This window comes from Musa acuminata, chromosome BXJ2-11 (genome assembly GCF_036884655.1).
Source record: "Musa acuminata AAA Group cultivar baxijiao chromosome BXJ2-11, Cavendish_Baxijiao_AAA, whole genome shotgun sequence".
Taxonomy (NCBI): domain Eukaryota; kingdom Viridiplantae; phylum Streptophyta; class Magnoliopsida; order Zingiberales; family Musaceae; genus Musa; species Musa acuminata.
Window position 1 is genome coordinate 27,477,501 of NC_088348.1, and position 15,348 is coordinate 27,492,848.

The 15,348-nt window shown below is 41.9% G+C and overlaps 3 protein-coding genes and 1 long non-coding RNA gene across 5 annotated transcripts in view; 2 read left to right on the forward strand and 2 right to left on the reverse strand.

The window, feature by feature from the left end:
* LOC135627179 (cytochrome P450 84A1-like) overlaps nt 1–1,472 on the forward strand; it is a 1,885-nt gene extending 413 nt beyond the window's left edge. Inside the window, exons 1-2 of the mRNA XM_065133179.1 lie at nt 1–587; nt 769–1,472. The exon at nt 1–587 is cut by the window's left edge and continues 413 nt beyond it. Coding sequence (XP_064989251.1) covers nt 1–587; nt 769–1,401 — 1,220 coding nt within the window. The 3' untranslated portion in view covers nt 1,402–1,472. The remainder of the gene's footprint in view (nt 588–768) is intronic.
* Nucleotides 1,473–1,909: 437 nt separating this feature from the next.
* LOC135627578 (auxin-responsive protein SAUR23-like) lies at nt 1,910–2,272 on the reverse strand. The gene has a single exon (XM_065133701.1). The coding sequence runs from the start codon at nt 2,270–2,272 to the stop codon at nt 1,910–1,912; it is 363 nt and encodes a 120-aa protein (XP_064989773.1).
* Nucleotides 2,273–6,510: 4,238 nt separating this feature from the next.
* Nucleotides 6,511–11,898, reverse strand: LOC135627181 (uncharacterized). 2 transcript variants are annotated; one of them, XR_010492544.1, is made up of 4 exons: nt 11,563–11,898; nt 10,370–10,549; nt 9,382–10,198; nt 6,511–7,838 (listed from the first exon to the last, which is right to left on the reverse strand). It is a non-coding gene; the product is annotated as an uncharacterized LOC135627181 (long non-coding RNA). The 2 variants fall into 2 exon arrangements; XR_010492545.1 differs by having other exon boundaries at nt 10,370–10,567.
* LOC135627180 (NAC domain-containing protein 7-like) lies at nt 7,679–10,614 on the forward strand. The gene is made up of 4 exons (XM_065133180.1): nt 7,679–7,812; nt 8,668–8,852; nt 8,939–9,214; nt 9,636–10,614. The coding sequence occupies exons 2-4, from the start codon at nt 8,693–8,695 to the stop codon at nt 10,208–10,210; spliced, it is 1,011 nt and encodes a 336-aa protein (XP_064989252.1). The 5' UTR covers nt 7,679–7,812; nt 8,668–8,692; the 3' UTR covers nt 10,211–10,614.
* Nucleotides 11,899–15,348: the final 3,450 nt, after the last annotated feature.

The window sequence follows — 15,348 nt, forward strand, 5'->3', positions numbered from 1 at the left end:
ACCTCACCTACGACCGCGCCGACATGGCCTTCGCCCACTATGGCCCCTTCTGGCGCCAGATGCGGAAGCTGTGCGTGATGAAGCTCTTCAGCAAGAAGCGCGCGGTGTCGTGGGCCTCCGTGCGCGAGGAAGTCGACGCGGCCGTCCGCGCCGTCACGGACGGCGCCGGCGCCGCCGTCAACCTCGGCGAACTCATGTTCAACCTCACCAAGAACATCACCTTCCGGGCGGCGTTCGGGACGCAGAGCCACGAGAACCAGGAGGAGTTCATCGCCATACTTCAGGAGTTCTCCTTGCTGTTTGGGGCGTTCAACATCGGCGACTTCATCCCGTGGGTGAGCTGGATGGATCTGCAAGGCATCAACAAGAGGTTCAAGGTGGCACGAGAAGCACTCGACGGCTTCATCGACAAGATCATCGAGGAGCACATGGCCAACCCCAAGGAAGCTGACGCAGAGGATTCCGACATGGTCGACGAGATGCTCGCCTTCTTCGAGGAGTCCCCCGACCGCACGAAGGAAAACGAGGCAGATGAGCTCCAGAGAACGCTCAGGTTGACCAGGAACAACATCAAGGCCATAATCATGGTATGTGTCCATGCATAAATATGAACAACACTACATCTAATTTATGGGAGGAACATTTCATGAACTTATCCGTATCAAACTTGTGACCGGTTCATCCTTTGCTTCAATCACTCGCTTCTCAACCAAGAACACATGCGGCTGTTCGACTTGGAATCGATAGACTGATTGCTGAAGTGCACAGGATGTGATGTTTGGCGGCACGGAGACGGTGGCGTCCGCCATCGAGTGGGCCATGGCGGAGCTCATGAAGAACCCAGAGGACATGAGGCGAGTGCAAGAGGAGCTGGCCAGCGTCGTCGGGCTGCACCGGAAGGTGCGCGAGAGCGACCTCGACAAGCTCCCCCACCTCAAGTGCGTCGTGAAGGAGACGTTCCGCCTCCACCCCCCCATCCCCATCCTCCTCCACGAGACCGCCGAGGACTGCCAACTCACCGGCTACGCTGTCCCCGCTCGCTCCCGCGTCATGATCAACGTGTGGGCCATCGGCCGCGACAAATCAGCATGGGAGGACGCGGAAGTGTTCCGGCCGTCGAGGTTCGCCCCCGGCGGCGAGGCGGCCGCGCTCGACTTCACGGGCGGCGGCTTCGAGTTCCTGCCCTTCGGGTCGGGGCGGCGGTCGTGCCCGGGCATGCAGCTGGGGCTGCACGCGCTGGAGCTCGCGGTGGCTCAGCTGACGCACTGCTTCAGCTGGGAGCTGCCCGACGGAATGAAGCCCGGCGAGCTCGACATGGGGGACATGTTCGGGCTCACAGCGCCGAGGGCGGTGCGGCTGGTGGCCGTCCCTACGCCACGACTCACCTGTCCACTGTACTGATGGATCACCCCGTCCATCCATGTTCATCATTTCCAGTGTTTCCGGAAGAACCAAGACAGGATTCGTACGCATGCCATGTCTGTGTGGGAGATTGCTTCTTGGTCAACATGGAATCCATGTTGCAGGCAGCAGAAATAAAGTTGTATGATTGTGTCTCATATGTGTTGTGGTGGAACAAGCAGTGTGTCTCATATATGTTATCTGTCTCATGTCAAATAAATAGACTTAAGACACTATTATTCTTAAGTCAAGCTTTTTTTTTGTTATATTTTGTTGAATATTTAATTTATAGATTATTTTACCAACAAAATATAAAACATATGTAGTGCTACATATCCGATTACATTTCACATCTCTCAGTCCAAAAGGAGAAAAGCTTAGACATCTTTCGAAGAAGATTTGCAGTGTAATCGCTGCTGTGTGATTGTGATGGACATGTACAAGCGTGCCATCAGCAACAGAGGAGGAGCAGGCGGAGGTCAAAGAATGGCCAAGTTTTGGGAATGGCTTAGGACAGTACGAATCTGCTTCTGCTCTTTCGGCAAAGGTGGGCGCCGGCGGCGGCGACCCGGGTTCGGACGCGCTCGAACTCTGCGGCGGGGCAGGGGATGGTGATGCCGCCGGGGTGGTGGAACCCGAACTCCTCCTCCGCCTCCTGCAGCAGCTCCCCGAACAAGGGGTGGTTGAAGTAGATCACCGGAACCACGTACCTCCGCCCCCCGCCCACGTACACCGCGATGTGCCCCTTGGGCGGCCGCCTCTGCTCCTCCAGGAGCGGAGCCCGGTCGCCGAGGTGGGGTCTGCGTCGTAGGCGGCGGCAGATGCTCCGGCCCCAGTGGGCGAGCCTCGTGGTAGCCGTGGAGCTCTCCATCAAGGGCCGGGTGTGGTCGCGACGACGGCCGAGCCGCGAGACGCATCGCCATATCCTCGAGAGACGGCGGCCCAACCTGAACCCTCCTTTGTGTCTCTTCATAATATGGAGAAGGTGCATCAAAACACACCCATTCCTTCTCTTTATGCACTGCACGAGAGATCCAAGAAGAGAGAGTCCGATGAAGAGGTCAGAGAGAGGAACAGTGAAGGGAGAAAGAGAGATGGCGGAATGAATATAAAGAGGGCTGGTCAACGATATTATATATGTATATATATACATATCAATTGGAAATTGAGAATGGAAGAAACAGAAGAAGAAGGCGGCAAGAGGAGACGTGAGAGTATGGAGATGTGAACCGTGAGTTGGCTGCACCGTAGAACACACGGCCTGATGAGCTACACAAGCGTCGCGTGGCGGAGAAGAGTGTGGTGTAAACGCAAACGCAAGTGGTGGTGAGAATCCCATGACAAAGACTTCACATTTGTTCTACCAATTGTCTCCGATCTCCATTGCACGTTGATTTGAATAGGGAATTGGAGTGGGAAGAAGCATACTTTTCTTGTGTGCATGTTCACTCGGTGAAAGGGAAGCGAAGAAGAAGAAGAAGAAGAAGAATCAAAGAAGTTGCTCGTTGGACTTTAAAACCATGTCGACTGTCAGTAATGTTGATTATTATGTATGCGTCGACGACTCATTCCCCATTTAAATGTATGCAACCATCGGTAGCTGACAAAGGAGAAAGGATAAGTGCACTGCCTGTGGCTGTGGCTAAGGGATCGATGATGAGATGAGAAGAGTTGTGCACCGGGATGGCCGGAGGTCGTTACTCTTTTGTGGGCAATCAACCAATTGTTGATGTTATGTACTTCCATAGATTTGAGTTTAATGTGTATATACATGCTTAGATAATAATTAGTATTATTTACATAGTGTAGTTAATCAAGTAGAACGTTATATCACAAGATCGATATTTTAGGTGCAAATTTTATAGAGTGAGATTTTGATGACTCAATATAAAATAAGTGAGTCAAAGATACCCACATATATATATATATATATATATATATATATATATATATATATATATATATATATATATATATATATATATATATATATATATATATATATATATATATATATATATATATATATATATCTCATAGGTTAATTAAAACAGGTGCTTCATTTGATCTAAATCACTAATCAAAAAATTTAAATTAAAACTAACATTTATACACTTATCATACCATTATAAATCATTCTTAGTTTTATTCATTTTTTATATGGGACTATTTAGAGTATTGTAATTTTTTCTACTCAAAGGTTTGACATCTTTATTAATGTATGTGAGACGTAGACTAGTAGTAGTAGTAGTGGCTTCACATTGTGATAAGTTATTTGACTTTATTCTCTTTCTTATTTGAGCTCTCTTATTATGCGTAAATACTAGAACGATTTTAATATCAAATATTAAGACCTAAACTTGATAAACTAACTAACTCATATACTTTGTTTGATCTAAATCATTAGTCAAAATATTTAATCTGAAATTGATAATAATACACTCAAACCATAAATCAATCTTAATCTTACTCATTTTCAATGTAAAACTAATTGAGATATTACATTATGATTAATTTTAATTAGTTTATACTTTTAATATTGACCAACCTCCTCTTTCCATATATTTTTCCTAACATGAAAATAAGTGTAAATCAAAATATAAAGGATCAATATATAGTTTTAACCTTGCAAATAAGAAAATTATGTTCATGATTTCTTGCAAACAGTCATCCTGTAACATTAATTTTAAAAATGTTGACTTGGAAAATTATGAATCCAAGGAACCAACTTATTTTAACCTATCATGTTGGAATTGGACATGTTAACATTTTTCATTCTAATATCATATTTTTTTATTTTTATCAATGTCATTGCATCTCAGGAACTTATAGACAAGACATAATCTAATTTATATTCTTAACATATAATACCCCTAAAAAGTAATTTATAAGTTCCTCCAATTAAGGGTTGGTTGATAATTTTATTACTCTTTTTTTTTATGGGTATGATATAATAAAAAACTACAAGATGAAAATATCCTAGCTATTGGTCTATCCTATGGTACATTGATCTTTTTCTTCATCAGAATAACCTACGAATTGTTCCTACAATATAATGCCAAATAATAAAAATCTCTTTGCATATGTGCCACTACAAATATATGAGTGATTTTGAGCTTTTCCAAATCTCTTTCCTCCATTTGTTTTCTTTCTATATGGACAGATCTATGGAATAAATTTGTACAATTGTAATATTTTTACACTTTGGTATGTGTTTTCAAAAATATCATAAAGCATTGTAACCTAGTAAAATAAAAAATGACAACGCAATATTTTTGTATATATTTTGTGAAAATATACTGTAATACAGTATTAAAATATTATAATGATATCGGTTCGCCTTATAGACTAATCTATAAAAGATAAAAAAAATCTGAAAAAAAGGTCTCTTCTAAAAAAAAAATCTATTTTTTTTCAGAAATTTACTCTAAATACTTTATAATAGTTTATTCATTCTTCTTTTGTAGTTGCTTTAACTATACTCCATTACAATGAAATAATGGATATTTGACTCCAAGGGGGGCATTATAAACCAAACGCCATGATGTCCTTCTCATCACTCCTCCTATCTTTCGGTGAGATTTCATTTATTTCAGCACACCTCTTTTCACAGAGATCCGAGTAGTGGACATAAGAGGACATGGTTTCATTATTAGGCCTATGAAGCATAAATTATAGCTACGACTCTTAATCGTAAGTCAAAGCTTAAATACTATTCTATTTACGTTGCCTAACTTTGAATTTTCTGCGATGGAAATAATAAAAACAAAGCCAATAATGACCAGATGTGCATTTTTATGGCACTTGCTTTAAGACAGTAATAATTGGGAACAAGAAAATATTAGGTGGAGGATCTTAGGATGGAACTCTCATGACTGGCCGGATGACAAGACTTTTGACATCCTTCCTTTGATACGTTTGGTAACACATCTTGAAGGAGTTTGAGGAAATGTAACTTTGTAGATTTTAGCTGTTTCTAAGTTGATATATGGATTTTGGTGAGGCATTTTAAGGTCCTCTTCCAAAAATTTTATGATAAAAGTCAACGCATGATAGTTTAGTTCTTATAATTTGTGAAATAGTTGTCTAACATTAACAAAAGTAAATGATAAAGATGAGATTTGATTATTATGAATAAAGAAAAATGACCAAACAATATTTTGATGGCAATCTTAATCATTGTTTATGGAAAGAGTAGGAAATGATGTCGGTTTTAAAATTATATCTTGAGAGAAAAAGGCCAAAACAACATTATCTTTGAAATGAATTCATTATTGTAGATACATACATACACATTCATACGGACAAGACAAGAAGCTTTAAGATCTAAGGGTAGCGGAAGTGGGGTCCAACGGATCCAATGGGAGATACGGTTCTCGAAGTATATCCAAGAAGAAAGCTACACGGGGGGTCCCACCGGAGGTGCGCAAATATCTACGGGTGAAGCCATCATGGCAGAGAGAAGGTGGTCGATGGGGCCCGACGTGCATTCGGGAGGCCGCGACCTCCTCCCCACTGGCTCAGCGGCTGACACGTCAGCATCTTCACTGACACACGTGACGTGGGACCGGCCAATGATGGGATTACGTGGGCGATCCTTGCGTGTGGGGGCCCACCTGACGCGCCGCAGAACGCGCACGGGGACCCTGGATTTTGTTCTCGTGGCAAATCGCCATTCTCTCTCTCTGCTCTTATTTCGTCCCCGCCAAATTAGCAGTGTTTTTATGTTTGTGTTACTGTGAAAACACAGCACCAATGACAGCAACAACAAGCAAAAAGAAGAGACGCAGTGCAGGTTGCGTCGTTGAGCCAGCGGCGTTCGAGTGCAGGTGGCAGAGGAGCAGTTGCATGACTGAAAAGGGAAAGCTTGGGAGCATGGCAATTCCCTCCACACAGCTGTTTCATGTGGCACACCACAACGCAGAGAGAGGGGGGGGGGAGGAGAAGAAGCCTTGCCATCTTGGTTGGCTAGCCAACCGAGCCGGGTGGCGGTGGTGGTGGTGGTGGATGGATACATGATCCCGGCCACTCCTCCATGGTGACCGTGGCATGGCGTGGGATACTTTTGCTTCACCTTTGTCCCAAAGATACGCCTACCGACCATATACGTCTCCCAAACCATAATCCACACCACGAATATTATAATACATCTCCACCCTTCAGCGTCACACACCCTCTCTCCCCCCTCTCTTCCCACCGCGCAGACCTAAGGGCAAAAGAGGGAGGAGAAGCCGACGTACGTGTCAACCAGCGACCTGGGTTGACGGGGTGGGACCGACGAGAACCACGCCGCCACGCGCTGAACCCGCGCATGCGTGCTTAACTCCTCTCTCTCTCACAGATTGTTATTACAGACGAGAAAAGGAGCTTGAGCAGAACACTAACCTGGGCTCGAATGAGTAAAGTTGTTGATTTGGCTGAGGACAACGTCAACGTTTTGCTCGTTTGTTTAATGTTCTTCTGCCGGTAGGGATTTGTGGTTGGAGGTGCGTCTCCATCGGAATGCTTAGGTCGGTCCGAAAGAGGCCCACCGGTAGCCGTGATCCAAGTGACGACAGCAAAAGGCAGCAAGGAAAGAGGCAGAGGAAGAAGAAGGACGACCAACCGCTGAGAGCAAAAGCAGGGCGGTCCCCAACGCCACATGCTGCTTTGGATTTCCCGCAATTGTCCTCGCCCTCAGCCATGTTTCAGTGCCATGCATGGGCTCATGCTGCAGTTACTATTTATCTCAGTCCATTTGCTTTTGTCTGCAGAGATCTCTCTCTCTCTCTCTCTCTCTCTCTCTCTCTCTCTCTCTCTTTGTGATCTCTGTGGAAGAAGGAAGGGAAGCTTTGTGGCCTTCGGTGTTGTGGTCGCTATCGGTTGCGGGTGGAGGGGAGGGGAGGGGAGGGGAGGTGGTGGCGGTTGCGGCCAAGAAGACCAAAGGATTCCGGCCATTGCGGCGCCATTCCTCTGCCCTCGAAGCCTTTCCCCGCAATCCATCCATCCATACGCGTACCTTGTTTGCGGCACGCTCTGCTGAAAGAGAAACCGGGCCTGGCTATAATACACTTCCCGTCCTTTGCAGCACCGCACACCGTCGGTTAACGAACGCCATTTCCTCTTCCTTTGCTATATTCCACATCCTCTCTCTCTCTCTCTCTCTCTCTCTCTCTCTCTCTCTCTCTCCTTTGTTGAGCGACTTCAGTCTCGGGATCTGATCCTTCGCGGTGCCCCCAAAGGGAGGAGGAGGAGGCACTAACGATTGGATTCCCGAGGTTTCTGCCGAGAGAAGTAAAACTGGTGGAGTAGGAGCAATCGGTCTCCATCTTCTCTCTGTCGCAACGGACTCTCCGATCCGGCGTGTACAAACCAAAGAAGACATTCCACGTACTTGGAAGCTTTTAGCCACAGTGCTGTGATCTGTCACCCGTAAGAACTGTTCCTCCTCGTCTTCCCTGCACACACAGTTATGCTTCTGTTATATGTATGTAAGCTTGAATTTTGCAGCACAGATGATTTTATGTAAGATTGTTGTTGTTGTTTCATGCATCTCCCTACAAATTCACTGCAGTTTAGATACTAGTTCTAGAGATTTCTGCCTTTGTTTATGGTGATGATGCAGCCAAACAATTCGATGCACAAGTACATATGGATTCTTTTAGGAACTTTTTCTAGCATATGGCAGTTCCTGAACACACCTTTTCATTGTTTTTACTTACTGCAAAGTTAATATATATAGGTAATTATTGATGAAAAGAGATACCAAGATAGCATGTCATTAAGTCATTGATATGCAAAACTTTTGATCAAAATCACCTTTTTTTTATTCTTTAGTGTACTAAAAGGACATTAAAAATATAAGTCAAGATAAGAACTCTTTTAGTGCATGCATTTTCTTATTTCATATACTTTCTATGTTTATACTCCTTTGCAAAACTGGATACCTATCTGTAGGCAGCTTTCTTATATTTTTCCCAAACTCATGCTCTTCTACTCATTTCTCTACAACATGAGTTTTATATTTGTCTTTTATGCACAATTCCTAGCAACAAGAATTTCTTGGCCTTAATACTCTTCCAAATAAGAGAAAGAAACAAGTCTTGCTATATGTATTGTGCCAGTCTAATTCTCCTAGCAATCATATATACAACTAAGACATGCCTTGACAATATTAATCAGATACAGTATCAAGATCATGATTTTTGATATTGCAAATGATGAGTAACACTTGTCCATTCATGCATCAAATGACAGCAGCATTGGTTTTGCATATGTGATCCACAGGCAAAGACTACAAAGCCTAGAGAACATGGATGCATTCCCTCATGTGCCGCCAGGCTTTCGTTTTCACCCTACCGACGAAGAACTTGTCGACTACTATCTCAGGAAGAAGGTAGCATCAAGAAGGATCGATCTAGATATCATAAAAGATGTCGATTTGTACAAAATAGAACCATGGGACCTTCAAGGTATCATTTTGCTCGACTATTTAATTGGTAACACACATTTTTGTTGCTCTACCAAATTTATAGTTGGCTATGCCTCCTTGCAACAGAAAAATGCAAGATAGGAACAGAAGAACAAAACGATTGGTACTTCTTCAGCCACAAAGATAAGAAATATCCAACTGGCACACGGACCAATAGGGCGACAACAGCTGGATTTTGGAAGGCTACTGGAAGGGACAAACCAATCTACTCCAAGAATAACTTGATTGGAATGAGGAAGACCTTGGTGTTCTACAAGGGTCGAGCACCAAACGGACAGAAGTCTGATTGGATCATGCATGAATACCGCCTAGAAACCAATGAGAATGCACCTCCCCAGGCAAGTATTTAAATTAACAGGTTATGCATGCATTTGCTCCAAAAACTTAGAGAAAATTTCTCGTTTCTTCTCCATTTTCAAAGATGTTATAAATCATAACTAATTGCAACAAACGACTAAAGAAACTATCCACATCGAAATGAGAAATTCTTGGATGGATTAGATGCATACCTTTTACATGAACTCAGCCGCTACGAAAGACCCTGCAATTTTGCTCGTGCTGAAGTCCCAAAGCATTTGTCAAAATCTGAATTTGAACCAAGTTCATGAAAAAGTTATGTGGATTTGATCCACCAGGAATCTGAATATTTCTTCTGATAAAACCATAGCTCATTTTCCATTGACACTCTTCATTCCCATTCTTCAAGTCCTATAAAAGTACTTTTGTGTTTCGGATAAAAGATTTGCTTCTATGTTTCAGGAAGAGGGATGGGTCGTCTGTAGGGTCTTCAAGAAAAGATTAGCGGCTGTCAGAAGAGTCAGTGACCATGATACTCCCTGCTGGTATGATGATCATGCATCATTCATAACGGAGCTCGATTCAGCAAAGCAGATCAGCCCCCAGCCAGAGATGGCGTACCACCAGCACCACCACCTTCTGCCTTGCAAACCAGAGCTGGAGGTGCACTACCACTTGCCACATGATTCTTTCCTCCAGCTCCCCCAACTAGAGAGCCCCAAGCTTCCTATGTATGTCAGCCATGCAACTGCTTTCCAGTCATCGATCATCGCAGAGGAAGATCTAATACAGTCCAGTAAGCAGTTTCAGATCGTCTCCACTTATGATAATACAGGAAACATCAATCAAGTGGTAGAGCAGGTGACAGACTGGAGGGTGCTTGACAAGTTTGTCGCGTCTCAGCTTAGCCACAATGATATCTGCAGAGAACCCAACTGCTCCAATTCAGCAAGTGATGTTCAAACTTCTGAAAAGCTTGATGCAGCTTCTGAGTATGCTTCAACTTCCAACTCCAGTGGCCAAGTCGAACTGTGGAAATGAAGAAATAAATGAACTGGATTTTATCTATACACACAAATAGGATACTAATTCTAGATGCAAAATAAGATCAAAAAAGTGAAGATCACAGATTTATGTACATAATAAACTAAAACTAAACTTAGGCAGCATTGCTTCCGATGTTTGTAATATGTTTTATACCTCCAAGTATGTGCAACAAAGAAACCTCTACTGTCAAGACGATATCACATTACTTATGAAGCCGAGGGTTTGGATAACTGGCTCGGTCTCTGCTGAACAAGGCATCATAGCCTGAGTCCTCTGTACTTTGCCATTTGGCCCATTGTTTGGCAGCAATATCTGCTGCTACTGTATCAACACCTACAAAATTGTAGATATCTGTCTTTTCATTTAATTGGAGTGTTAATAAAAAGCATTGTCAGTTCTCTACTTTCACAATTCATTTTCATATATATTGATCTGCATTGACATGATAAATACTTATAAACAACTAAGAATACATGGCAAGTTTGTGAAGATTCAGGGCATTGCCGCCTAAGAATCTGTACATTATGCTGCAAATATGCTTGTCACACTTATTCCAAAAAAAATTGTATTTCGATTCTTTAGGAAATTGAATTGATTAGAGGTGTTTTTGTGCTTCTGGAAGACCAAAATGTTCACTTTTCTCTTTTCTTTTTCTTTTTTGCTCAAATTGCACAAAGGTGTGCAGGAATGATTGTATATTATAATAGAACAACAAAAAATGATACAATTAAGAAATACATGTCCTCAGATCACACACACATCAGTGAGTTAATCAACTTGTTTTCCTAGATTCCACAAACTTTAATATAAGAACATGCTTAAGTTCTTTTGAATTTCCTAATGAAAGCTTTGAATTCTATCCTATTCCTCAACTCTCAGAAGAGAGGAAGAATAATCATCATTTGGTTTCTAAATGCTTCTTTTATTTCTAGTTTCTGTGTGAAAAATTAAGTTATTGATAAGAAATGAAAACCGATATGATTCGTTTAACCGAGCAAAAGAGCACTAATTGATTCTGGTAGATACTTAGAAATGTGATATCGCAGTCAATATAGGATTTCGGAAGCAAAGCCCTAATTTGATCCCTTCCAATGATATGCGCAATTGATTGCATATTTATAGTGGTCCATGGAGGGAGAGCGCCAAACATCATCCGACTGAGGTGGTCAACAAAGCAAGTCGAGTTCATCTTTCACCAGTGCAAATTACCTCACAGCAGAGTGATGGGTACTAATTCAAAGACCTTTAAGTGTGCTTCACGCACTTGCAGACGACAGGCAGCTCAGGACACACACACCAAGTGCTCGACAGAATGCGGTAAAGAAGGAAAACGATGAAGAACTCACCGGAAGTAAGGAGGCGGCGTGTCCAGGAGGAAACGAGCAGAGGGCGAGAGGAAGAGAGCGGTCTGAGAGGGTTGGCGGACAGAAGTGATGCGAAAGCCAATGCCGTGGCGTCGACGTAGACGAGGAGATTAGCCACCGAGACCATCGGCGGAGGCGGAGGCGGAGGCGCAGGAGAGAGGTATCGTAACTTGTGTGCGAACACGCGTCCGTGTACCCGTCCGCGCCGCTTCGATCGTATGGGCTCCCAACAGGCCAACTTCTCGCGGGTAAAGATTTGAATCCATCGGGTGTTCGGATCCGTGCCCAAGTCCAAATGCAGAATCCAAATGCGGATGCGGATCCGGGCATATCTGCCCGATTACTCGCTAATGTTCGCCCAAAGATTGTGATAGAACATTTAATATAACATATTTCTCAATGTGTAGAATTTTCTTTTACTATTTTCACTAAAAATTTACACATTTAATATGTCTAATAATGTTTCTACTGAACTTTGAGGCATAGCTAATTCTCATGAAAATAATTTGTTCTACTCTTTGTATCTGTAGTATTGAATAACAATTAAAGACAGACTTCGTTCATACCAAAAAATTATTCTCGTGAATCTCCACTTTGATTATCTAATGCTCTTTATATATATTTCCAGATTTATCATTTTTTTAAGTAGCATGAGACATTGAAACTTATTTAATTTATTTTAAGTGTTACTGTATCCTTCCACGACGTATATCTCTACAAAATTATCAAGTGGTTGTAAGAAATAATAACGCTTTGTATTCTTAATCAATTTTAATATTAATTTTAGTTAGTCGAATATTTCTTTGCATATGTTCAAATACTTTATGTAGAACCTATTATTAGTGAACCTCTATGTCGTGGCTGAGGAGCCTGTATGGTTTAGTTCGATTATCGATGTCCAGGATCGTCCCAAGGATGATATATTCATCGGGTCAGGTTGAGCTCGGAGTCAGTCAAGATGCACCTCTTCAGTGAGCATGCCCGCCATCACCTTTGGATTCCTGCACACCGGCCTAGGTCGGGATGAGAGGGGTATTCCGACTTAGGCCCCTCCAAAGATAAAGTCAGTGAAACTTTTTATGGAAAATCCTCCATCGCTCTTACTAAATGTTGGCTGGTGACTTTTATTCTAGTGCTTGAGGGTCGATCGTACGCGATCTTCATGTGGCGACCGACTCCCTAGGTGACGAGTTAATACCTTCGGACGATCGCCATCCGGTATGTGTGGAACGACATCATCCGATGCCATCCCGAGCTTCCCGAAATGATCTTTACTTGGGACGACGCTAGCTCATGCGACTCCAAAAGGTGCGAAAGACAAGCGGTTGTCGTCCCGAATTCCTTATTGTGCATCTGACGTGGCATCACGTCTTCCTCCCGAGGTTCCGCGTTACGCTAACGTGGTTGGAGGCCTTGTCCACGTGGCGAAATCCATAATATGCTCTATCACCTATTATCCTCCAACGTCAGCCTCAATTTATATAAATTTTGCTTCTTGTTAGGTAAAATTTTAACCAAATAAAGCAAATAACAATGGTAATATTATCGATAATACTATCAATATAAGAACAATACTTATACACTTCTATCTTAAGCTCCCCTTAATCCTCTCACTATCTTTTTTGGATTCTCTTAGTCCCGCTAATGTTATAATTACGTCTTGCTAAACAACAAGTTTCCTCACCCAAATGTAGCAAAAGGTGAAACAATTTCTTTCATCAATATTCTCCGTAGTAAAGTCGGCTAAAATAATTCATGTTAAATATTTGACTTTTGATGCTATCTTTTGGGAGGGATAGAATACCTCGAAACAAAAAAAAAAAAAAATTTAGATATTAATAACCAAATAATATATTAGAAAGTTAAGATAAAATCACACTCCTTACGTTAGTTTTGGTAAGTCCCATAATCCCATATCAGGAATATCAGACCTGTTATCTCCTATTGGAACTATAAATAAGGGCCTAGACTTTAAAGTCAGCTGCACCACAAGTGACATCACAAGAAAAACCTAAGTGTTTGCTTTGGGTTTAAGTCCACACTCAATTAAATAGTTTGGGCTTATAGTTTGATTTTTCTTGTTTAGTATTTTCGGGTGTTTTATGGCCTAGGAACATCTTACTAAGGCATTTGTAATAGTCTCTTTTATAATAGTTATTTACTCCTCTTTCGTCCGTGGATGTAGGTCAAAGTCAATTGACCGAACCACGTAAATCTGGTGTTCTTGTCACTTTTATCTTTTCGAAATCTTGTACATGAAGAGGACAGTGGAGAATCGTCTCTACTTGAAGCAGAGTTTGTATATGCTTCGGATGACTGAAGGTACATCTATACTCTTACATCTTGATAAATTTAATTCGTTGATTATGGATTTGGAAAATATAAATACAAAAATTGATGACGAGGATAAGGCCCTATTACTCTTGTGTTCTCTTCCCCAATCTTTTAAGCATTTCCGTGATACTTTGATTTATGGAAAAGAAACAGTTTCGTATCAAGAAATTAAATCTGCGCTGAAATCTAAGGAATCTAAGGAGCAGATAGGTCTGGATGGATAAAAGAGAATTTGACAATAGTAGATCTAAATCCAAACATAGAAATTTGGAATGCAGATATTGTCATAAAATGGGGCACATTAAGACTGATTGCTTTAAATTGAAAAATAAATTAAAGCAAAAGGGAAAACTTGTTGAGAAAACAACTGAGTCCGCTGAAGCTAGTGTAGCATCTAATGAGAATGTTGAAAATATTTTCTTTGCTACTGATGACAGGACGATGTCTAAAAATGAATGGATTTTAGATTTGGGTTGTTCTTATCACATGTGTCCCAATAGGGATTTGTTTTCCACATATGAATCTTGTAATGGTGGAATTGTTTTGATGGGCAATAATGCCGCATGTGATGTTGTTGGTAGAGGCACAATCCGAATTAAAATGCATGATGATATTATGAGGACGCTCACTAATGTTAGACATGTTCCTGATTTAAAAAAGAATCTCATCTCTTTAGGCACCCTAGAGGCCCTTGGGTGTAAATACACAGCTGAAGGTGGAGTTATGAAAGTTTCTAGAAGTGCTCTTGTTGTTATGAAAGCTTGTAGGTCTGGTAGCTTATATATTCTGCAGGGAACTACTGTCATAGGCTCGGTTGCAGTCTCGTCATCATCATTGTCTGATTCTGACATCACCAAATTATGGCATATGCATTTGGCTCATATGAGTGAAAAATGTTTGAGCATATTGAGCAAAAGGGGTCTACTTTGTGGACAGAGTACTGGGCTACTGGATTTTTGTGAACACTGCATTTTTAAAAAGAAGAAAAGAGTCAGCTTCAATTCTCCGGCAGTTCACAAAACGAAAGGTACTCTTGACTATATTCATTCAGACCTTTGGGGTCCAGCTCATGTTCAGTCTAAGGGTGGTGCTAGGTATATGTTGAATTTCATTGATGATTATTCTAGAAAAGTTTGGGTTTAATTTTTGAAACTTAAAAATGATGTTTTTCTAACTTTTAAATAATGGAATGCTTTGATTGAGAAACAAACAGGTAAACATATTAAGCAGCTTCGAACAGGCATGGAATTTTATGAAGTTGACTTTAATGAATTTTGCAAAAATGAAGGAATCGTTCGGTATCGCACTATTAGGATGACGTCTCAGCAAAATGGTGTGGCCGAACATATGAACAGAACACTCTTGGAGAGAGCGACGTGTATGATCTCAAATGCAGGGTTGACAAAGGACTTTTGGGCAGAGGCGATTAATATG

What these genes read in the sequence shown, in the direction of transcription:
- LOC135627578 (XM_065133701.1), bottom strand. Translation starts at nt 2,272, where the DNA reads ATGGAGAGCTCCACGGCTACCACGAGGCTCGCCCACTGGGGCCGGAGC.
- LOC135627180 (XM_065133180.1), top strand. Translation starts at nt 8,693, where the DNA reads ATGGATGCATTCCCTCATGTGCCGCCAGGCTTTCGTTTTCACCCTACC. An exon ending in AGAACCATGGGACCTTCAAG is followed by an intron (nt 8,853 to 8,938) that starts GTATCATTTTGC and finishes TCCTTGCAACAG; the next exon opens with AAAAATGCAAGATAGGAACA. An exon ending in GAATGCACCTCCCCAGGCAA is followed by an intron (nt 9,215 to 9,635) that starts GTATTTAAATTA and finishes TGTTTCAGGAAG; the next exon opens with AGGGATGGGTCGTCTGTAGG.